Source organism: Accipiter gentilis, chromosome 4 (genome assembly GCF_929443795.1).
Source record: "Accipiter gentilis chromosome 4, bAccGen1.1, whole genome shotgun sequence".
Taxonomy (NCBI): Eukaryota; Metazoa; Chordata; class Aves; order Accipitriformes; family Accipitridae; genus Astur; species Astur gentilis.
Genome location: NC_064883.1, coordinates 15474916 through 15498839, shown reverse-complemented (window position 1 = coordinate 15498839; position 23924 = coordinate 15474916). Strand labels below are relative to the sequence as shown.

Sequence of the window (23924 nt, the reverse complement as noted above, 5' to 3'; positions counted from 1 at the left end):
TGGCAAATTTGACTGATCTCAGACTGTGCAACTGAACTTGAAATGTTGAGTTACTTTTACTAATATTAATAATGCAGTGACCAATATTTTCTAACTCTTATCAACAGTAATATTGGTCACTACCGCAGTTGCCCAGTAAAATCTGACTGCAAGACATCTCTGATAATTTCTTCAACACACTGATAAAAATTAACTTCATAGCAACTACTCTGTGTATGCTGCCTACAGCTGTATTTTTTGTGAAATACTATCTAGAGGAAATATTATCTGAACTTTTGTTCATGCTGAAAATTCAAAAGAAAAACATTTTTTTACAATACCGGACCTCTGCATCCACTAACCAGAAGTGGTTTCTGCTGGTGATTCATAAGCATTGTATACAACCCTGTACACTCATCCTGTTAAATGAGAAAATTAGAGTAGGAAATGTACTAAACTATGCACATTAGTGGATGTATTTAAACCAGCTTCAATGGCCAGTGCTACATACAACTTGCTTGTTTTCATTATCTTGCATATAAGTGCAATAGAATCTGACAGGACCATAAAGACAGGTATTGTGAATACATGTCAAATGCTCAAACCCACCAGCACACCATTTCATCTTCTTGATTAAAGTATTGGTAGAAAAATCCCTGCTATATATTAGAAGACCCATGTGCTTTGCACTTACCCAAGGCATAGTGTGACGGAGAACTTCCTGAACAGGAGAAACCCAAAGAATAAGAATAACAACCACCACCACCACCCACGAATAGGCCACAGGCACTGTTTGTGGACCATCTTCTCTGTCATATCTGTTCTTACTAACCTTCTATTTTGAACGAGAGGGATTTTGTGCTATTCACTTCTGTGCCCAATAGACTTGTAACTGGCAAGCTCCTGCTGAGTCCCCCTGCCAGGGCATACGCCCCCCTGGCCCGACGGGGTCTGCTATAACCTGTGCTCCTCTCTCACTCTGCAACTTTTGCTGCTCAAGTCAATCTCTACTTCCCCACCTGGAGACGCTGGAGAAGGGAGACAGGTATCTTATCTTGCTTAGGCTGCTTGATACGGTACAACACACACCTCTGCCAATGCTCAGATATCTCTCAGCCATACTCAGAGATGAATTGTTTTTCATGTAACATCTTAAGAGCTGGTTGATTCCTCAGGGAAAATATTACGGGCTTCCATAAAGAGGTGCAAAGAGGAAGCCATGAGTAGTGTACAGCAAGTTTCCATGCTATGCTAACTAAATTCCAACACTACCACAGGGCTTCTTGCAAGGATAAATCCTGGGGAAAAAAATACTGAGCAATAATTCTGCTTCTGTAGCACAAACCGTTATTTGTTGTTATTCGTTAATAAGACCATTTACAGACATACTGTAGTCCAACTATCATGCATAATTGACCATAATTAACCATAGGCATGAGACACTCTTAGATTTTCCCATGAATAATAGGAATATTGCTGTCAAAGAAAAAAATATATTCAAGTATATAACTTATTACTAGCTATGAAGGCATGAATACATTACTCCTCTTTTACAGCTGTATTTCAGGGAAAATAAATCATATATAAAATAAAACCAAAGGTGATCTGACCTTCAAGGGCAAACTTTGCTGTCAAAAATCTCAGAAACATCCCTTTCATTTCTCCCACCGATCCCTGATCATCAGGCTTTCCTCTGTTAGACATCGCTGTGAAATCCAGTTTGTGGTGATGGATAGGAAACTGGGAGTACTTGAGGTTTTCCGAAAATAAGCATGTTGATACATACCTACACTGCTGTAGTGTATAACGCCTTACCCTCCCCCAAAGCTTTTCTTTTTTTTTTTTTTTTTTGCACTGTGATTAAAAGAAGAGCAAAAATAAAATCTGTGCTTTCAGAATGATTAAAGGTAATGAGTCAGCTGTGAGTCATGAGCGAAGAGAAGGTAAAGGGCTGTTAGAACAAAAATCACAAATGCTGCTACTTGAAGCAAAGAAGTAATGCCATTATCTTCAAATAACAGGCTCGTGACCTCAATGCAGACAGACACCAGCAAAAGACATGATCACACTCAGTAAGTTAATAGGCTATTTTTTGATCTAAAAATTGTAGTTCAACTGTCTTCCTGGCAAACATTTCTATAATTGTAATTTATGTGCCGATAAGTACTTACATTCCAGGTTTGTGGAAAAATGTAAGTAGCAGAAACACCACAAATTCCATAGTGTTTAAAATGTTCCATGATTTTATTTATTTATTTAATCTCTTTTTAATCAAACATTATTACTACTGGGCTGCCTGCCTCTGCCACACTAAAATCAGCAGGTTAGAAAACAGTGCATAAAAACTGTAATAGTACATCCCAAGACAGAGAGAGACAGTGACAGCTAAAGCACGGCACTGAAGGGACAAGTAACTAGAAGGAATTAATAGCACAGAAACAGGAGAGGGAGTAGAAACTGAGAAAAGGACAGTGCTATGTTACTGAAATGGAAATAGAAAATGAATCATTAGAGGACACTAGGCAGACACATACGAAATAAATAAAGATAACATTAACAATGTATGAGCAGTGTATTGTGTGTTTTGAATACTAGAAGAGCCTGTTGACTCATAGGAACGGTAAAGAAAGTAGTCACCTTTAGGTAAGTATGTTCAGCTCTCATCTATTAAAATAAAATAACGTATTTGTGGATATGAAATATGCCATTATGTACCTCCACACATAACAAACCTAAAGCAAGACAAGAGAGGATTTTTTTCAAAGGTAAATAAATACGAGAAAGAGAGAGAGAGAGAGAGTGACAGAAAAATGGGAAGAAAGAATGAAGGAGGAAGCATTAAAAATATAGCAAGGGGCAGAGGGGGAGGGGAAGGATTCATTTTGTATCACTCTTCTTTGCCAAACCATAAACTCAAGGACACTCAGCAGTTCATTCTTACTCAATGTTTCCACATTTTTCTGCTGTTTTCCATAGGTGGGGCAAAAATGACAAAGGACCGAGCCAAGTTTTCCATTGGCCCTGATATTAATATGGAAGTGCTTCTCCAGTATGTGAGATATCTTATTTTTGCTTTCCCTTGTGGTTTGTATCTGAGTTTCAAACTCAGTGTTTTTGCACTTGTTTCCTCTGTAGAAATAGAAAATCCTGAAGTCCACAGTACATCTCTTGTTTGCTTTGCCCAGAACTGCTGGAGTGACAGGTAAGACGACATACTGTGGCTGAGGTCTGAGTGTGCTGAGAGTTACTAAGGGTTGTGGGCCCTCAGAGAGCCAGCTCTGTGGCCCACTTTGTTTTAATTCCAAACTGAACAGGTCAAACACCAGCAGGGAACCAGGAAACCCAGCAAAACTCTGTGTCGTGGCCATTGTATATGCCTATGATGGAACCAGAGGTCTTACGGAAAAAGGATAGACCAAGAACAGTTTTTTCCCATTCAGCATTAGCAATCCCAAGTGTTTAAAAATCATGAGTCAAGCCTCGTGTAATCACTAGGGTGGTTTAAAAGGGAAAATATTTTAAAATGTTACCCATTAAAATCTTCTTTTTGCCTCTTAGATTTTGAACCTTCTATAGCTCTTGTTTTCAGCACTCAGAAACATTTTTTAAAGAAAGCATATGAGTGTATTTAAAAAAAAAAAAAAAAAAAAAAAAGCAGCAGTTACAGGATTCCAGGAGCCAGAGTTTTAAGAAAATCTTCAACTATAGGCAACATATTTTGCATAGTTTGCATAGTATTGCAAGATGTGGCAATGCTTTGCTTTGAGCATTCTCTGAGAGTTATTGCTCTTCTTGATGAACCCCATTGCTGAGCCATAGCTCTTTTTATCACAAATTAAAGAGCAAAGAAGAAAACTCCAAACAACTGTTACCTTCAGTGCCATTCAGCTTACTCGTGCCTAATCGCATGACATAAAATCCTGAAAGTTCACAGAAATTTGTCTGTAAAAAGGAAGCTTTAAAATATCAGATCAACTATCTCCTTTTAGATAATGGTTTAGGTAACGATGTCCCTAACCCCACAGCCTTGAGAGAAAACTGGAGATAGGAAAGATAAGAGAAAGCACCTGAGCCCTTTGTATCTAGTATGCATAGTTTACAGCTTTAACTGTTACCATTTATCCATCAAAGGGCTCTAATTTTAATATAACACAAAGAACACCATGTAAGCCACTTACAGGAACAAGTAATTGTGCAACTGTGTTACTTTTAATTAATGCACCGTACCAAAGCTTGAGTTGCAGTAAATATTGCATCATTCTTGTTTCCATACAGGGAATGCTCTGCCCTGATCGTGAGGTCAGAAGCAAGTTTTTCAGTGATGTGGATGGTGCAGGGTCAGGTCTCAAGCGAACGCAGGATCAGCTGCTTACTTCTGGGTTTTCAGTAACTTGATATTGCTGTGTACATAGTCCGGGAAAGGCCATGTGTAGGGATGTGACTACAACAGCTGGAAAGAGCAGGGGAAGTCACTTTTTTAACACTTTTGCTGAAAATAAGTTCTGTTTACCTACATTTTTCCCTCAAGGTGTGCCACTAGGGAGTTTAATGACAAACAAAACCAAAAGGAAGTCTTAAGCAATACTGCAAATATCACCAAAGTTATTTATGAAGTTTTTCCCTTAGACATGTGACACTGGGGTTTTAGGCTGCAGAATATTTTTGTTTCCAGAGACATGAAACAGTGGCTCTCTAAAAGAAAAATAGTTACTTGCACAAAATCTATTAGTTTTGCATCAATATTTTGTTCACTAATTTCCTCACGTAATTCACCTGATTTCACTTGATCCCATACAGTTGTTCAAACCACACAACATGGTCAAATTCTAAAGAAATAAGCAATGGATTATTAAAAAGGTGAGGGGAGTAGGGGTGGCTTACCAAAATATCACTAATACATCCTAGCAACAAGCAATGTTTGCAGTTAGCAGTTAATTCATTCAATTAACTGTATGTAATATATTAACTGCACATAATTCAATTCATTGGCCATCTAGTCTCTAGAGACTCTTGATTACTCAAACCCAGAGATCTTTGGGATGACTGTTTCATTCTATGCAGTGGCTATAAAGACAGTATGAACTAGATCCAGTACTGTTGTTAGGTGCCTAAAATATTGAAATAGTTTATATTAAAAAAAATCATGACAAGAAAGTTGACAGGGATATAGCTACCTACCACATAGCTAATGGAAGAATGATGCAGTCAAGGGTGTTTCCATGAGCTTGTCCTTGAAACTCTCCCTTCTCTGGGAAAAGCAAACCCTAGCTTCCAGTCTGTATCCAAAAAATTGCTTATACATACCCAGTGGATGTTATTGTAAAGTACAAGAGTCTCGGACACCCATGATGAGTCTGTTCAAGCATTCAGCCAGAGGAGTCATTCTCAGGCTCTGTGTTGCTCCTTATACAATGGGAAGAACGTTGTTCTTCTCCTACACCTTGCTTTCAAACAACCTATACACAATGGCAAATCCTTGCAAGTAGGAAATTGGGATTTGAAAACCCTTGGGAAAGAGGAAATTTATTTGGCCTCTGCTTTAATGACTAGGTTGCCTTCATCAGCCACTTTTTAGAAGGGACGCAGTTCTGTTAGACATGTTAGATGTTCCCTATGGTAGAGCACCCCCTCATTTGGCCAAACTGGGGCTGCCAAACTGAAACTAAGCCATGCTTCATTTCCAGATTCCCATCAAGCTGAGAAATAAGACACTTTTAAGGTAGGAAAGTAAGGTTTCTGTAGAGTTCAGGATCTCTAAGTGAGTAGGCTGTAGCAGGGGTATATTTGCTTTATACTTTATGCCTGGTTTTCGCATATTTCATTTATTAGAATTTACCTCATGAGTACAACTGTTTTCTTTTGGATAATATCTTAGTTAAACTACTGTGCCTTTTATATTTGTCACTAGTTTATCTGTATTTTTTAATTTATTTGTAGGCAACTGATAGTGACTAGAATGAGAAACTGGTGATTTACATAGAACATCTTAATCTGAATTTACTTTTGAAATCACATTCCTTTCATTACTTCATGTAAATAAATGAAATTCATAAGGATATCTTTAAAATTAATTTAATTCAGATCTTCATTATTGTCCTTCCAAGACTGCAGATTTTTAAATGCAGAAAATGTTAAATTTTTTTTCTCCTGTTGTGTCTCTTTGAAGGATTTATTTTGATAAGGAAAAGGACCTTCAATATGACTCTTCGTTATGTTACTGAGTCATTATATTAAACTGACCTCAAAATATTCCTGTGAGGTTGATGTCACCGTTACATATTTTGAAAATATAGGTACACTAACTTAAGTGTCACATAAGTCACATAAGAAGTTTGTAGATTGTGTTGTACTTCTGGAATCAGATTCTGTCATTTTCTTAAATATCCTAGCATAGCTTAATAAGGAAAAGATCCCAAAAGCAATAATTTGATTATGGTGAGAGACACCATCAGTATTGCCATCACCCCCAATCCACAGATGGGGAAATTCAGGCAAAGAGATGACAAGGTTTGGTCAGAACTGGTAGTACCAGAGAAAGCTCCTGGCTGTCACACCGGTGTGTTGGTCATGAGATCATATTTCCACTCTGGAACTCAGAGGTATGTAACTGTATTTATCCATTTCTTAAAAAGACATTGGAAGCCTACCTTGTTATGAATAAAAGTTTGAATTAAACTTCTCAGCAAGTATCTAAAATCTTATTTCTTCTAGGTTTTTCATGGGCCAGTTTTTTCATTATTTTTCATTCTCATTATGTAAAGCGAAGATGATCCACAAGTCCTCTATTTAAACACACCTTCAGTTTAGGAAGGTATTATCCTTACTTTGCATCCCAGGTATTAGTACATCTAATCAAACTAACACCCACTTTCTCAGTCAAATATTTCAAGGTCTTCGAACAGAAAATGATAGGCACAAGGCATCTGATACACAAATGGAGTAACTTAAAACTTGGGTTTCAAAATAAAAATTTATGTAAAATTAAGGTGATACTATCACTAAACATTGGATCAATTTTATTTCTATAACATTATTGTGTTTCTGACAATTTATTGGAAATATCCAATTATGTAGACAGTGGCATCTGTTACAGTTAGAGACTGAAAATACGGGTTAGTTAACAGTAGGCTATCTGTCTAAATCTGAGATGTATGTTAGCATGTCATTAACACCTTAAAGGAAAATGGAATGGGAAAAAAACCCAACCCAAACTTAAATCCATTTTTTAATCCAGGTATTATTACTAGTTTGAGGCATGCAAGACAGCCTACATTTTTCAGCTACTTGACTTTAAGCACTTCTAAAAGTCTTGGAGCCAAATAAAAAGTTGGAAGAGCGTGAGGAAAGAAAAACAACCTAGCTCTAGTATTTTTGCCAGTCCTGCTGTTTGGAGACTCCCTTTACCATTTGTATTTAATTTTCCTATCTTAGTACAAACCATCTTTCCAACAGCTCCTGAAAGACAAGATGTGCATCTCCCCTGAGATCACCCCAGCAGGAAATTACCAGAAATTAAGGGCCCAGCCTTGCAAATATTTTGTCACGTGAGTAACATTAGTCAATGGGATACCCATATGTAAGTGCTGGCCTGATCAGTATCTAAAGTTGGCAGCTACAGGTGTACTCCTTAAATAATTCAGTCTAAACTGTAAGTCTGCATTATACAACATATACATCAGCCAATTTTATTGAAGATGGTTCAACTCATACTAGTTCGAGTTATTTTATCATGCTGTTTTTAATAATTTTCTTGCCTCGACTACTCATCCTCATGTAGCTGTATGTTATGAACACCGAATTGGGCATGACATTGAGATTCTAGTGTAATGCAATCATTACGGAAAAACTGACATTCACATATGTTTATGTTTAGCCTCAATAGGAAGACAGTCAGTCACTTTATACCAGGTTACAACAAATATGATTTTAATTATTCCTCTTGTGAAAAATACTTTTCACGTATGATTGCTACCAAAATCACTGCAAAAATGCAATTTGTTTTACATGGTTTCTAAGACTTTGTAATCCTTTGAATGTAAAAATATATGTTGTGAACAAACATTTTATTTAAATCGGGAGGAAATTGAATATTTTTTTAAAAATCAAATAAAAATGAATACACGTCCTAATGAATCTTTCAAACTTTCATACGAAATCACAAACCTCTCCTATCATAAGTAAAATGATTGCGATTCAGTAAGATTCATGGCTGATTAATTCCAAGGAACTTAGAAGGTTATTCCAAAGTGCTGTTTCCATAATTAGTGATGTTAGAACTGCTCTTTCAGTGATGTTTATCTTTGGATGAAGTGATCCGCTTCATAATTTGGATTCCCCAGAATGCAGCGCAGAGGGAAAACAAGACCTACAACACAGAATTTAACATGAGAAAGATAATATAAGATTTTTTAAATTATACTTGTCTGCAAATATAATGAATAGGTGAAAACCAAGAGCTCCCAAATAGAAAACTATACAAGAATTCTAGGCATACTGATAAGTTCACTTTAGGAATGTATGCTTTCTTTTTTCTATTACTCTTTATTGTGTACATTCCTGTTTGAATTTGTTCTTTCTGAATGGTACCAAAACAAGGTAACTGGCAAAGTCTGCTTGACCTTCCTTACTTTGTAATTGAGTTTGGATTTGGAGTACTCAAAGTCATATATAAGACAGGACAATAATGACACCAGCTGTGACAGAAAGTACATGCAAAAAAGTTAACTGTTTTTTTGACAAATGGTCTGAAGAATGCTGACATTGTAAATTGCATGTTAGGGTACAAATACCCAAAGTAGACTTAAAGAGAATCTATGGCAAAAGAAGTGTTCTGGCTGCAGTACAATGGATCAGTACTTATTCCCCAACCTGCTATTTATGATGAGATATAAATCAGACTGCAAACAACTTAAAGATGTAATACTCTTTATCTTGTTCTTGGCTCTGTGCATCTTTTTTTTTTTTTTAGTCAGTGAATTTTAATGAGAAATCTAATTTTTTCTTTTTAATTAGTTTATTTGCTGAAAACTGCTTTGAGACGAGCAGGAATACTTGCAGAGTAAAGTCTAATTCAGGTAATAGCTTTGTCCAAAAAACCAAGAAAGAAAGATAAAAAATGTGTGCACATGTGTGTATATGAAATTTTGTATTTAAAATTTTCTGAAAGAAACCTATGTCTTTCATGTAGAAAATTTTCTCTAAATTAGAAAATTGCAAAATTAAGGCAGTTGTTATGGGTTACTGAAGTAAGTGAATTTTTTTACTGAGTTAAACGAAACATTCCATTTATACTGAAAGATATTTTGTATATTTTGTTCACGTGATTTTTTATTTATTTGAAGGGACAGAGAAAATTGAAAAGAAAAGGAATTTGGGGGTCAGGTTATAATAATTCTTTCAGGTTAATCTGCAGTCAAAAGGTACTGACCAGGAAAGCTCCAATTTTAACATTAACGTTATTTAACATTCAACATTTAACAATGCATGGCCCAAAAATCTACTTCTGTCCTCATCTACACAGTCACTCACTGAAGTACATGAGAGCTGAGTGTCCAATATAAATAATAAATGACCATAATACCTAAAATGTACTCATTTTGTACTCATTGAAGGGAATGTAATGGGATCAGGTCTGATCCCTCTCACAACCTGTTTGGGACATGTACAGGCTTCATGCAATCTATACATTACATACTTTGCAGCACAAGATGGAAATAACACAATGTATCAATAAGTAGAATTCCAAAGAAAAAAATAATCCAATCCCCATTCAACCAGTATCAAGACAAATTCTCTTTAACTATTTTCATTGAAGGCTTTAATTCTACTTGAGCAAGGGTAGGCTGTCTACTTTGTTTAAAACTTCTGATGGCACTGTTGGTGCTGTAATTGTGGTCCCTTTTGTAAGAAAGCCTCATAAAATTCTCACCAGAAGACTTACCTACAAGAGTTTCAGACCTTTAGGTATGAAAGATTTAACTTCTTTTTTTTTTTTTTTTTTTTTCTTGCATTATCACAAACACCTTGTAAAACTGCATAGCTCTATTTCACAGCTATGGAATGGAAAGACTTTTTAAGCAGTGCTGCAGGCACACACTGTCTGTGTTTTGTGAGATGTTTTATTTCTATGCTGAGATGACCCATAGAAGAAAATCAACCACAAATAACTATCTGTATTTCTGATTTGGCTGTTATGTAATTGGGATGAGTGTGAATTGTGACGTACATAAAATGATGACTTACATATAACATGCTCTTACTGTGGAAAAATTCTTTGTCGAGCTATCTCCAGAAACAGATCTTATCCACTTGTCATAATTAGTACTTCTCTGACACGTTACAAAACTCCTTTCATTCCTCACCTCAGAAAGATCACTCCTATTCCTGGAAGATGCATTAAATATAGAAGTATTTCATTTTCAGAAGAAGCACATTTAAGCACATTTAATGACTGAAGTGCAGGGCATTTGTAGGGGATTAATGACTGCTGGGAGATGATGATCACCTGAAGAAGCACAGCCATGGGCCATTAAGCCCCAGGAAATGTCCTCAGCTAAAGATGGTTATTACTATTATAGCCCAAAAATAAAAAAAAAAAAAAATCTCAGGTGAATTTTTCTTTTAAAATGGAGTGATGCAGGGTTTTTTTTTCTTAATTAAATTCTTTATTGTGAATTTCTTAAAGCATGCTCAATACTTGCGGGGGCTTATTTCAAACTGCAGTTATTACATCCAGAATGAAAAGCTACATACTGCACATTGTGGATCTGCAGAACTAGTTTGGCTTCATGATTCTATAAAAGTATTGATTCACTGCCTATCAATGTCAGGACTGCCAGTACTCGATGGAAATAACGTATTCATGAAGCAATAAGGCTGCAAGGTTGTGAGGGGTGGGGTTTGAGAAAAACCCAAACATCAGGGAAAAAAATTAAGGGGCCACATCCTCCCTTGCATGACAGCCATTCTGGCTGGCTCTACTGTTAGAATGCTGACCTACCCTGAACAGAGCCAGCTGTATGGGGCTACCAAGCAGAAACTTGCTGTGTAGGTTGGAATTCGGTTTCTTTTGATTGCTACTGCACACTTTGGAGTTGCAGGGCTTGACCCATTTGAACAAATGGTGCAATCAGGTGATGTCAGCAATGGAAAGTCGAGACGATACGTGACAGAATTTTGAGCAGACAATAGTGTGGGCAGCAGGAAGCAGCAGAAGAGCATTCCACCAGGCAACCTGAACTACAGTTGACCAGTATTTTCCTAATGCCCTCGGGAAAGCATATTTCCTGAATCCTATGTGCAGATATTCTGTATTTCCCGTTCAACTCTCTTGCACCCTAACAGGTTGGGTTTTGGCTTTGTGCGTTTTGGTTTTTTTTCCCTTTGCAGTTTCTAAATTATCATCACAGAAATTCTCATTCCTTCTTATATCGTCCAAGCCAACTAATATTTGACCTTTGATAAAAATATTCACGGTTTCCTAATTCAGCCAGTTTTGAAATAAAAAAATAGAGTTAAATAGTATACATTTTCTATTTTTACACTGAGAAAAGTTCCCCCACAAAGAATATTACATAAGAACAATAGTTTCACTTCTGTTTTCAAATGAAAAATTACTCTGGATAGTGGTCATATATAGAACCGCTAGGCCTAAAAGCAGAATTTCTCACAACCATATATCCGACAAAGTTAAATGCAAAATTTTGCCACCTTAATATAAGCACTTGTTACATTTACCTGTTGAAGTAACTGCAGATTAATTATACACTGTCCTTTAGACTGCTGGAAGAGGACAGTCCTCTTCCAAATATTTACATTACATTACCTCCTTTCATACAGCCTTTCTACTTCCATACAACCTGTATTCTGTCTCTGAATAAGCCTACAGAAATGTAAATAACGTTATTCACAAGAACAAAGACAGCTTAACTAATGGATTGACTGCAGGACTGAGTCTGCTCTTCACAGGAAACTCCCACTGGAGTGATCAAAGTTTATTAGGCTGTAAAGAACTTGAAAATCATTAGCCAAATTCAGGTACCCACTTCTGCATGATTAATTTTGTTGCTGATCACTAATGTTGTTTTCTGCCATATTCTCTTTTGTAACGGCTTTCTATATCTGAGTGGCCTAGACATAGTGTCTTTCCTCTTGCAGATTTCATCTGGATAGAGTTAGAAGGCTTTAGACATTGGTGCAGAAATGCAGACCACCGTCCAATGATAGCCCTGCTTTAAGTGAGGGGAAAGCTCAAACCACACCACCTCAGATCCTTTCCAAGCTAAATCATTCAATGATTCTCTAACGTTTTTCAGATTCTGCCCAGACATGTTCACTCCAAATTTCACTGCAGAGACAGTCTGCAACTGTGCAACAAATTGGCTATGTCTGGGGTACAACACCATAGGAATGGGTGTGCTTATGACAGTGACTTCTCTAAACACCTCTGTGCTGGGCAATGTATTCCTAGCTCTGGAGAGGGCTTGGGAAGATCAGCACATCCACATACTTCATTAGGCTGGCTCTTCACATCATAAAGTGGACTTGGTACTGGCAAATGTGATAAACAATGAGCCCCCTCAATGTGATGCTGAGTATTGTTTAACTGATACTGCAAATTAAACATGATTAAGGTTCTTTTTGTATTCTTTATCTACAAATCTGGACACAGCTTCTTCAAATCCACCAGAAATCTTTTCATACTATCAATATTAATGATAGAGTAATTTTTAGACTTTACCTGAGAAGGCTGTGTCTGGGTAATGTAATTGTCCTTTTCTAGTAAAGATGGAGAAAATGAACTGATATAACAGTTAATAAAAAATACTAATATTAATAGCAAAATGGTTGAATAAACTGTTCCAGGTTTCACAAGTACCTAAGTGGTGCAGTTTTCATTAATACCATTACTGTTTTCCCACCTCTCTACACAGGACTGCTTCAGGTGCTGAACTGCACAGAGATGGAAAATACATGTCTCAGAAACGGGGAAAGAAGTTCAATATTTCTGGAAGTCAAGATTTGGGTAATAAATGCATGGATCTTCATTCTTAGCGCAATGTTTGGAGATGAGCAGTCTGAGGCTAGTAAAGAAATGCCATGGCATTAACAGCAGATCCAGGAATCACTAATCTTGTATAGTGCAGGGATCAAGAAGATTGCACTAGCAAAAAAGCTGCAATAACAATACCTGGAAAGGGAAACCAAGAAAGAAGAAGGTTCCTTCTCTGCGTGATGCTTTCCATGTAGGTGGAAATATACGGAGAAAGTAGTGGGAAGCTGATTTTTTTTTTTTTTTTTTTTTTTTTTTGACGGAACTGTGGATAGAAGGGAACAGGTATAACTACGATAGTAGTGGCTTCACAGCATTTGCCCAAGATTTCTGTAAAAGTAGCAGGATGTTTGGAAATTCTCCATAATGGTTCATGACACACATTCAGACTATTGGTGCAGCACATACCTCACAGATTCAGCATGTCCCTGACCTAGAACAAGGTGTGTATTAAGAGACTGTTGGCACACAGGATTAAGCCAAGTATGTTCAACCCCCACGAAGCATATTGATAGTTCACTCATAGACTGGTTTCTTGCTACCATGATACACCTTTAGTTTTATACTTCATTATTAATAGATAATGAGAAAATAATAGAGAAGCGATATATACATCTCCTTCCTATTCTGTTAAATGCTTTAAACATTCCCTCTTTTATTAAAATATGGTCTGAGACTCTAAAGCTAGATAATGTATGAAAACATAGGCTGCAAAAGCCCCCATACCTTAAAAGGCTTATATTACCTATCCAGGAAATACAAAGAAAGATCTGGAGAAAGGATATATAGTCCTCAGTTGCTTTCACAGCTGGGCACATCCCCACTACGAAATCAAGTGCACTGCAGAGATGCCTGAGCTAGCAAGGACATAAGCTGCTAAATCTCTCTCAGCACAGCACCAGGTTGACTCTGTCTTTCCTGGCATTGCACACAAGCTAGTTAGTCACATCCCTCAGCTAAATACATGTGGATTTTTACACAGGCAGCACTATTACAGTTATATTTAGACCTAAAATGGCTTACGTGCATCCAGCATGGTATCTTGCATCACATCCTTCACTCTGGAGAAACCAGCCCACTACCTCTCAAATCACTTGTGTAGATAGATGTATCCTATTGAACTGTTACCTATGAAATTCCTTCTCTCTTGGGTCACAGCATAATCCACAACCTAAGCACTAGGATTAGGAAGGTTTTACCTCATTCCCCAAAAGACAAAAAACCCCACTAAAGTGGGAAGCTTTGCTGTCAGTCATGTGAATAGGAACTCCAAGGCATGTTAATGATTACTAAATCTTCACCTTGCGATGAGCTAATGCAAGCTGGAAACAGTATCAACGTTATACTCATTGACATATACATCAACTCTCTGCATCTCTTCAGTATGAATTTGTTTTACAATATTTTACTGAAACATCTGAGAAAACTTCCCACAGTGTTACCTAATGCCATCTATAAATTCCTAGATCATTCTAAAATGTTTAGCCATTTCAAGTTGTCCCCAAAGTTAAACCCTGTTAAACAAAAAAGTCACTTCAGCTGTTCAATGAACATTTAAAAATAACTTCTGGACCAAGTCTGTTTCATTGTTTTGCAAATACATTTAGAAAAAATATATTTAGTAATTATAAATTGTCAACCATTATCTGAGCTTAAAAAATTTCATCAAACCTGCAAACAAAATATACACTTTGTTACACATTCCAGAGCATAGTAATATTTTAGAACGTCTGTTTATTGTTCTTTCATATTGCCTTAGTTTCATTTTTGACAACACAGTACTGAAAAATAAGTTCAAAGATCAACAGTTTTAGAAGATCTTAATTCTGAGTTTTACCTTTTTTATTTTAAATATTTTGCAATTTTTCACACTCCATTTTCCCTCAAAGTTGACAAACAACAGGCATGGAAATTTTCTCAATTATTATATTATAAATGAACAATTAAAAATAAAGCTTTCATAGAAGTTAAGGTGAAAAAAACTTACTCAATCTGTAAACATATCAGTTTAATCTGTTGCAGGTTAACAGGCCAAACGAGATTGAAAGTTATTAATAGCTGTTCATTGCAGAAATGAAATATCTGAGATAGTCCTGTCTCAGGTTGGTTAAAGTTGTCGAGTTTATTTTCTTAAACATTTAAAGAGGAAATGTACCCACTGAGATGAAACATCTCATTTACTTACGCCTGTCAGCAACTGTAGCATAATTACATACACCGAATTGCATCACTTATAGCTCAAACAAGTTGGAAGGTAAAACGGACATCTGCAAAGAACTATTTCACTTTATAAGATATTATTTAAATTATATGTAAAGAGCAGTTTAATCTCCCTTATTCAAGATATATGAAGCTCATTTTAGTTTAATCTATAGTTTACTGCAGAGATCTTATATTTAATCAAATTCAAATTGTTCTCTTAGGCTTAAAGAATTGAATGCCTTTAAATGAATTATTCTATGCGAGAAAGGCTAGACATGTATATTTCTGGGATAAGAGTAAGGGTATTCTTTTTATACAGTCATGGGTTTAAGAAAAGTTTAGGTACTGTACTGCTTAATCCTGCACTGAAGTAAGTTTTTACTTAAAAGATGGGACAAATTCATTTAAAGGAGTCCATGCAGGAGGGATGTCTCCTTTATGCTTGCATTCTTGCTTGAAAATACAGGAAAATTACAGCTACAAAAAAAAAAAAAAAAGATTGTAGTTTGAACACAGAAGAAAAATTGCCAAACATAGCATTTCCGAATTCGGACTGGATATTACTTAGCTATGTAACATTCACCAAATAAGCATCTACATAGACAATTCAATCTCTTCAATCCCTTCATTTTTATGTCAGTTTAATACAATACTATACTGACATTGCAGGAAAAATGTTAGGTAAGTCAGCATCCAATCTCTCCATCATTAGCAGAGATAAAATATTGTATGTTTCTACACAGAGGGTTTCATTTCAGAGTGTGGCTATTGTGCGTAAGCACCCTGGCAGGGTGGTGAACAGAAACAAGAGCGCTCTGACAGCCTGGAGAGCTCTGACAAAGGTGGGTGCAAAGTGGAAGATCTCCACTCACTGGTATACTCCATATCCTCTCGAGAGAAAGTTAACTAGCTACAAGCTCCAAAATGGGAATTCTCCCACTGTGTGTGTGGGGGGGGGAAATAAATCCCAGCCTTTAACTAGAACCCACAGACAGATCACTGACGGGAAAAACTTTGCTGCAGATGTTGAAAAGAAGTGATAGGAAAAAGCTGGCTATTGCGACTAATGGCAAACGTGAAAGAAAGGAATAAGAATGTGCAGAGAGGGATAAAACAATTGAGTGACAAGCAGAAGGGATTTCCAGCACAGTGAACAAACAACAGCAAAGTATTCAAGAAAGACAGAGGAAGATCAAGGCTAAAAGTCATTTGAGACAAAGATTGCTCTTAAAGCCAACATGTGGTAAGGAGAAATGAATCCTTTCATTGAAAAATGGAGAACATAGATGGCTGTTCTCAGCATTAAAAACCCAAGCCAAACCAAAACAACCAATCAAAGAAAAAAACAACCAAAGAAAAAAAAAAAGAAACAATTTCTGAATGAAGGAAATGGGTTAATATTCATTGATACCATAAAGGAAAAATCTTGCCATAGAAGATACATGTCCAATTTAAAGATAGACAGAACACACCCATCCTTCCAGCCAACCCTCTTTTGAGGCCAAAAGCAGTAAGCTATGCCTGTTTTTACATTCCAAGGAGAAGAAAAATATGCTGAGGTCAGTCCAGCCCTCTGTCCATCCCTTTACATGGAAAAGTAGATCTTCTGGCTATTGGTGTCTCGCTTGCTTGCTTGCTCTCAAGACATTCTTCCTGTGTTCTGGCTTGTTGCTTCTATTTTTGTCCACGGAAACTCCTATTCCCAAAACTCACCATCTTTTGATTTTATAAAAGTTGTTGTTATTGACATTAACCACAGATATATTCAAATGGGCTAAATCACTGATATTCCTACTCATTATGTCAAGCCAATGTAGTTGTATTATTTAATTAGCTCATAGAAAAAAATAAATAAAATTAATGAAAGTGATCAGTGTGACTTTCTACTAGGAAAACTAGGGGAATATGGTCCAAATGAAGTGTCTGTGTCGAGGGTACAGAACTGAGTGGAAGAAGAAACCTCCAGAAAGGAAGAATCAATTATTATATCACAAAATGAGAGGGAAATCAGAATTTAGATGAAAAAACCAGGCATGTATATAACAACATTTCTAAAATACAGAAAAGCTATGAAACATCTTTCTTTTCCCAGAAAACAGGAAGAGATTTCATAATAGTTTTTTAAAAATCTGGAGATACTGGAGAAAATGTGTAACTTAATAGAAATGGAAGATACTAGACTGAAGAGAAACCAAATACACAAATATGCTGTGAGGAGTACATCAGAAAAAATTGGAGAGTTGGAGCAGTTCAAAAATAAAACATGTCTCAACCATATGCCAGTATCAATGTGGAAGATATTAACAGAAGCATTTTATGTAGCCCATAGGTATTGATCCAGCCTACTGAAAGGTGATGAAGTCTTTAAGGAAAACATAGATAAGCTGGATATAGTCATGAAGTAGACAACAAGAATGATAAAAGGTTTAGAAAAGCTGACCTGTAGGAAAGCTTGAAGCAATGCTACTGTGAATTCTTGAGGGGAAAAAAAAAAAAAAGAAAAAAAAAAAGACTCAGAAGGGGCAATAAGATGAATTTTCTGACATGTAAAAGAATAATACAAAACCAAAAGAAGATAATAAGCTACTGCTCAGGGTAATAAAAACAACAACAACAAAAATTTTTTAACTAAAATTTTCATTAGATAATAGCTGGCTATAAGGATGGTGTAGCATTGGAATCAGCTATGTAAGGAAGCTGCAAAAGGTATGTAGATGGTTAGATAGGCATGTGTCTATGGTGTAGCTGTACTTGATCCTTTTTCAGTGCAGGCTCCCAACCAGCCCGGTATTTCTGTTTATTCAAAATGAATAAAAAAGGACTCCTCACCTCTAACCAACATTCACTAAGTTCTACTTACCCAACAGTGGTTAATAAAGATGAGGCTGCTTAGCACATGGAACAACCATTACTTAGCAACTATTTTTTTGCAGTAACCAACCTTGTGCAAGACTTCACCGATTTCATTCTCAGATGCGGCTGTCACCTTAGTAAAAGGACAAAAAGCAGGATCTGCTGCTGCTTTAATTTTTTTTTTTTTTTTTTTCCAGTTTCTGGCATTGGACAGGGTTGAACCTGCTTCCCGTCAGAGCAGTCATACGATTATTACATTTAGAGATCAGCTTGCATTCGTTCTTCAGATGATAGCTGCAGACTACCGGCAGAAGCATGAGCTAGCTCAGCCCTATTTTATACTCAGCATACTCTCAACATCAAAATCATGGGACTGCATAGTTAGTCAAAATAATTTGCCTTGAAGGATAATCAGTTACAGTAAAAGCCTGGGATGCTGCGGTATTCAATCTATATTCTTTGCCATAGATTAGGCAGCATATAGCAAGACACTTTAGCCTTTACTGCTCCTTAGCTGCAAAACAGACAATGATTCTGTTTCCCCAAAAAGAAGTTACTTTCCAAACCCTGTCTTAATAAAAACTAAGTTTCATTCACTACAGTAATGCTGAGAAGTAATGCTGAGAAGACAAAGGCATGTCAAAAAGGCACAGAGTTGGCCCTCTGTGATTTTTTTCTTTCATATGAAAAAACTCTGAATTTGTACCTTCTTTTTTTTTAATCTCAACAATTATGTACTTGGATAAACACAACAGAAATCCTTAAAAATCAGATAACTGCAAGCATTTCTTACATCGCTCCAGCTATTGAGCAACCTTAGTTCCCTAATTCATGGCACTGACCGCATGAAGAGCTAAAAATGGTGTGAGAATTTATTTCCGTCTCATGATTATGTTGGTTTTAAAAGTCAGAAATCACTATATAATTAACTGTTGCAGAATGTTGGAAAAAACACCAATCCAGGCTTCAGTTTTATAGAAATATATCCTTTTCTTAGAATAAGTTTTGGGGTTGATTTTTTGCGCCCCCCCCCCCCCCCCCCCCATGTTGAATCCTAGATTAAAAAGGATGTTGTGCCCTAAATATGCTTGTCTTGGAAAGCCTACTTGGTATTGTTGTATTTGTATGTCAAAGGGAGGACTGAAGTCTCAACAATTGTTAACCTCTCCCATGGTGTGCTAATAAAAGGTCAGAGGCCCACATGTGGCTTGCAGCCTGGGGAATTTCTCTCAATGTTCTGCCAGGGATGGGACCGCCTGAACGGTTTCTCTCGTAAGCTTTAAGCCATAAACTGCATCCTACTTGGCTTGCTGTGCCAAAACTGGACCCAAGGGTATCCAGAGTCTTGGCTGATGGGAAAAAATGAGTGCTTCCTATGGAAGCCACAGCTGTTTTCCTGAGAGAGACAGAGCACAGATGCTCAAATATTTCTCTACTTTCCGTTTCTGACTACCTGTTCTGGCAGCAGTTCCGAGAAAGGGGGAGGACAGAGGCAGGCATCCAGCTGCTTTCAATAAGCCTTGGCAGCACAGGTACTGATTGCCTAAACACTAAAAATGTTGAAAAAGGATTTTTTCTGCATTTCAAACTATAAAAAAGGTAAGAGCGTGCACTAACGCTCCCCATCTTCCCATCTTGAGCAGAAAGTTAGTGATCAGGATAAAGACCTTAATTATGAAAGCAGAGACTATTTCAGGGAAAAAATGCTACTGCTTACTATTGAAAAGGTATCGGTCATAAGAGTGTGTGTGTGTATCTATCTATATATAAATATATGTACACAGAAATTCAAGCACATATATAAGATACATATACCCTATGCATTTTCTAAAAAAATTTGTTTCTTCCATCAGACTGTAGGCTGAATGTCATAATATGGTTTTGATTTTGAATTGTGGGGCTGTATTTATCCCTAGTGTAACTCTCTGAAGTTAAAGAAAATACACATGCAGAGTTATTTTATATATTGATTTGGCCCAGAATTATATATAACATCAGCTACCTCATAAATTTCATCGAAATTACATTACATTAGGATGTGGCTTATGATACTCTTTAGTAACTGTTTAGTAATTATTCATATCTACCATTTTTTTGCCTATACATATTGATGTCCAATGATCTTTTCATAGATATACTTGGTCAAAAGTCTACGCTTCTGTTCTGGACAGGTTACATAGCTGGTTTGAAGCCCTTCTATTGACACTATTCAACATTTTTCTCCAGTTCTACCTTTTGAAGTATTATATAAGTATTTCTTAAACGGACTTAATTAGCCCAATTAAAGCACAGTTAATTAATGTAAGTAAAAATGGAATAGTCGATAGTTATAGCTGATAAGTAAACAGCAGAACAGGACATACACAAGACTGTAAGCCCCCTGGATTTAATGGTTATTCATTGCTCAGTGAATCAACAGGAGCACTATCAGTTAAGCTTACAGTTCACTAGTTTATGTGCGTATTTTAAGGACAGCTCTGTCAGTCTCATTCATAGCTGCACCTGCTTGCTACCTGCAGTGCTCAGTCAGTGCCTGCCCCTTCTGTCACAGCCTCTCTTCCTATGAAACAAAGAAACTTCTATCAACAGGGGAAGTAAGCAGATGATCAACGTTGTCTGCAAAAAGCTTTGGGAAAGTGCTTTGGGAAAGAGCAGCTCTATAAAGGTGGTAATTCTCCCCAACAGACAATCAAAAAGGCATTCATTCTCCCCACCAGATGGCTGAATGACGTTTGCTTAAAGACTTGGCAGCAGGCTACTTGAACAGCCACTGACCAGTCTTCCTCAGGGCTCCCCCTGTCCGCCCCGTTGTTCATCAAGACCTTTCATTTACATTCGATCCCAAAGATTTTTTGTTGTTTTTGTCTTGATCGCTGCCTAGACACCTATTTCTACTTCAGCTCAATGATCAAAGTGTGTTACCAATGTTCTTGCACTAAGAGCTAAGCTGCTTTCCCAGCCAGTACATTCCCCAGACAGGGCAATAGCTTTGGCTTGACAGCTTCCACAAAGATATTCTGTTATTGAGTGTCTGAGCGCTCCTTCAGACCAGAGAAGCTTTAAAGCTGGTGAAGTCAAGTCCAGCATGGTAGATACAATATTTCTAAGCCATAAGGATAAGAAGTTAGATCCGCTCTGAGTGGTGATCTCATAGCTCAGCCACGCAGGCTGCTGCTCCCCTCTGAGAGGTAGAAACCACCAGCAAGACAGATCATGTAAGAATCCTTGTAGGAATGGAACAAGAGGAAGAAAGTGGTTTCACTTGACCAAACCATGAGAAGCCAGTGAGTCTGAGCTGGTAAGGAAGTCACAAATTCCGAAAAAGAACTACTGTATTTAAGCCACAGCTTGCCCAAAACTGTTCAAATGGGGAAAGAGTTATGGGAGTTTTTCTGCCTGTATTATACACTAGAGCTTGATTCTGCCCTGTCTCACTTTCTCGTTTGCAGCTCATTCGTTGCACTTCCAAAAGAACCAGTGCCTGATCTTTCTGCTTTCTTCTCCTAGTATTTATAACACAGAATGTGACACCCTAGCAGCTAAAAAGTGAGCAATCCTCCCTTTTTTCTCCAAACTAAGTCACAGAAGTCTTTAAAAATGTCAGATGGCTGCCCAAGATAAAGTGCCCCTTTCTGACAATAAGAATCAATCCCCCACTACTTATTTACCTAAGAATGTAATAACTTTCAATTGTTCGTTAAGGATCAAAGAGGTTTTACTGATGGTTAATTAACATAGAATTAACCTAGGTAATGGTATATGTTTATATCTAATTTTAGTTTAGTTATCTGAAATATTTTTCTATGCCATCTCTTAATTATTTACCTATCCTTCAACTGACTCATAATGAATTATTCAATTTTTATTGAGAGTATTTCCTATCTTTACATCCTTCAAGCACTCTCAGAATAGAAAGTTTTTGCAGTTATGCATATACATCAGACAAATCATACTTTCAGCAATACTATAAACACACAACATTACTTTTCTTTTTTGTTCAAAGCTTGCATACTTAAATACTGAATCATACAGAAAATATGGAAAATAAGTGTGGCATCATAAAAAATCATTAAAGCAGGAGAGCGAAAGGGAACAGGGTTACAGAAGCGTAGACACATTTCTGACAAATTCACATATATATGATACAAGAACTAATCTTGCAACCCCTACACACAAAAGTAATCTTATTGAAGTCTATAGGAGTACGCACATAAAAAATACAGGATTAACCCTGAAAGCCTGAAATAAATCCGCCTATTTTTTCGGCTATGAGAACAAATATTGCATCATAAAACAAATGATGTCCAGATGAGTAAAATAGCTTAGCAACAAGATAATCTTATAGAAGACTTATAGGCACGTCTATAGTGATGACAGATAATAGAACCTAAGGAGAGCATATTACAGACAATTTGGAGTATGGCATTGAGTCTCCTGATTGTTAAAGAAATTATTGTCAGATACTGCAGGAAGATTAGTCTGTATCTAAAGGGATTTACTACTGATACAATAACACCATCAGAGAACTGATTTTTGGAATAAAGGAGAAGCTAACTGGTTTAAAAAGTGACTTAAAAGCAGCTCTAGCTGCCACTAAACAGAGAAAAAGAAATGAATGAACTATCCATTAAAGAAAGCTTATCGCAGTCTACAGTATTATGTAAATGCGTTCAGGAACAAAGACAAAAATGAAGAACCACCAAACAAGTCTGGCCACTGATAGTGTATTTTTGAATAAACAAACACGAGTTCTTCATTAACTAAACCTACACAATGACTGAATTTAAATGCATAGGTTTGTTCTAGCTGTAGCTAGCAGCTTTCTGTGGGACCTTATTACAGGGCTGATTATGATCAACAGAAGAGGAACTGTGTCAACATGCTTTACGCCAGCTCACGAGGTTATATGCCGTGCTAAAATATTGGGGAACTGTAGCACAAGGAGTGGCTCCCAGAGGATCTCTCTATACACTCAGGGTGAGCTGGACCTGGCATCTTCCACAGGCTGCTGTGGAGCAATAGCAAAGGCCACTTTGCGATGCTATCCCTATGTAGTTTCCAAATCAGGTTGCCCTGGTTTCGGTCGGGATAGAGTTCCTCTCTAGTAGCTGGTATAGTGTTATGTCTTGGATTCAGTATGAGAAGAATGTTGGTAACACACTGATGTTTTCAGTTGTTGCTAAGTAGTGTTTAGACCAAGTCAAGGATTTTTCAGCTTCTCATGCCCAGCCAGCGAGAGGGCTGGAGGGGCACAAGAAGTTGGGAGGGGACACAGACAGGGCAGCTGACCCAAACTGGCCAAAAGGGTATTCCATACCATGGGATGTCATGCCCCATATATAAACTAGGGGGAGTTGACCTGGGGGGCAGATCTCTGCTTGGGAACTAACTGGGCATCGGTCAGTGAGTAGTGAGCACTGTGTGTCACTTGTTTTGCATATTCTAATCCTTTCATTATTATTGTCATTTTATTATTGTTATTATAATTTTTAGTTTCTTCCTTTCTGTTCTAATAAACTGTTCTTATCACAATCCACAAGTTTTACGTTTTTTCTTCCAATTCTGTCCCTCAACCCATTGGGGGCAAGGGGGAATGAGTGAGTGGCTGCATGGTACTTGGTTGCTCGCTGGGGTTAAACCACAACACGGACATTGAAGGGGCTTATTGTAAAGTTCTTCTCCCACACACATCCATAATAAGGACAAATAAAAATAGTAAAGTGAAAAATATATTTGTCATGTTTTTGTAATTTTGCCCAGCGGCTTGTCAGTCTTATGAATTCAAAGTCTGTTGTTTCCTATGTGAATTTATATTCAGTACTGAAATACAATTGTCTGG

The 23924-nt window shown here is 37.0% G+C and overlaps 1 protein-coding gene across 2 annotated transcripts in view; it reads right to left on the bottom strand.

Moving 5' to 3' along the window:
• Positions 1–5260: 5260 nt before the first annotated feature.
• The window catches only part of AGMO (alkylglycerol monooxygenase), a 202078-nt gene continuing 183414 nt past the window's right edge, over positions 5261–23924 (bottom strand). Inside the window, exon 13 of one of the 2 annotated variants that reach the window (XM_049798760.1) lies at positions 5261–8344. In XM_049798760.1, coding sequence (XP_049654717.1) covers positions 8264–8344 — 81 coding nt within the window. In that variant the 3' untranslated portion in view covers positions 5261–8263. Of the gene's footprint in view, positions 8345–14991; positions 15710–23924 lie in introns of those variants that run through there. The other variant, XM_049798761.1, reaches the window with a different exon arrangement.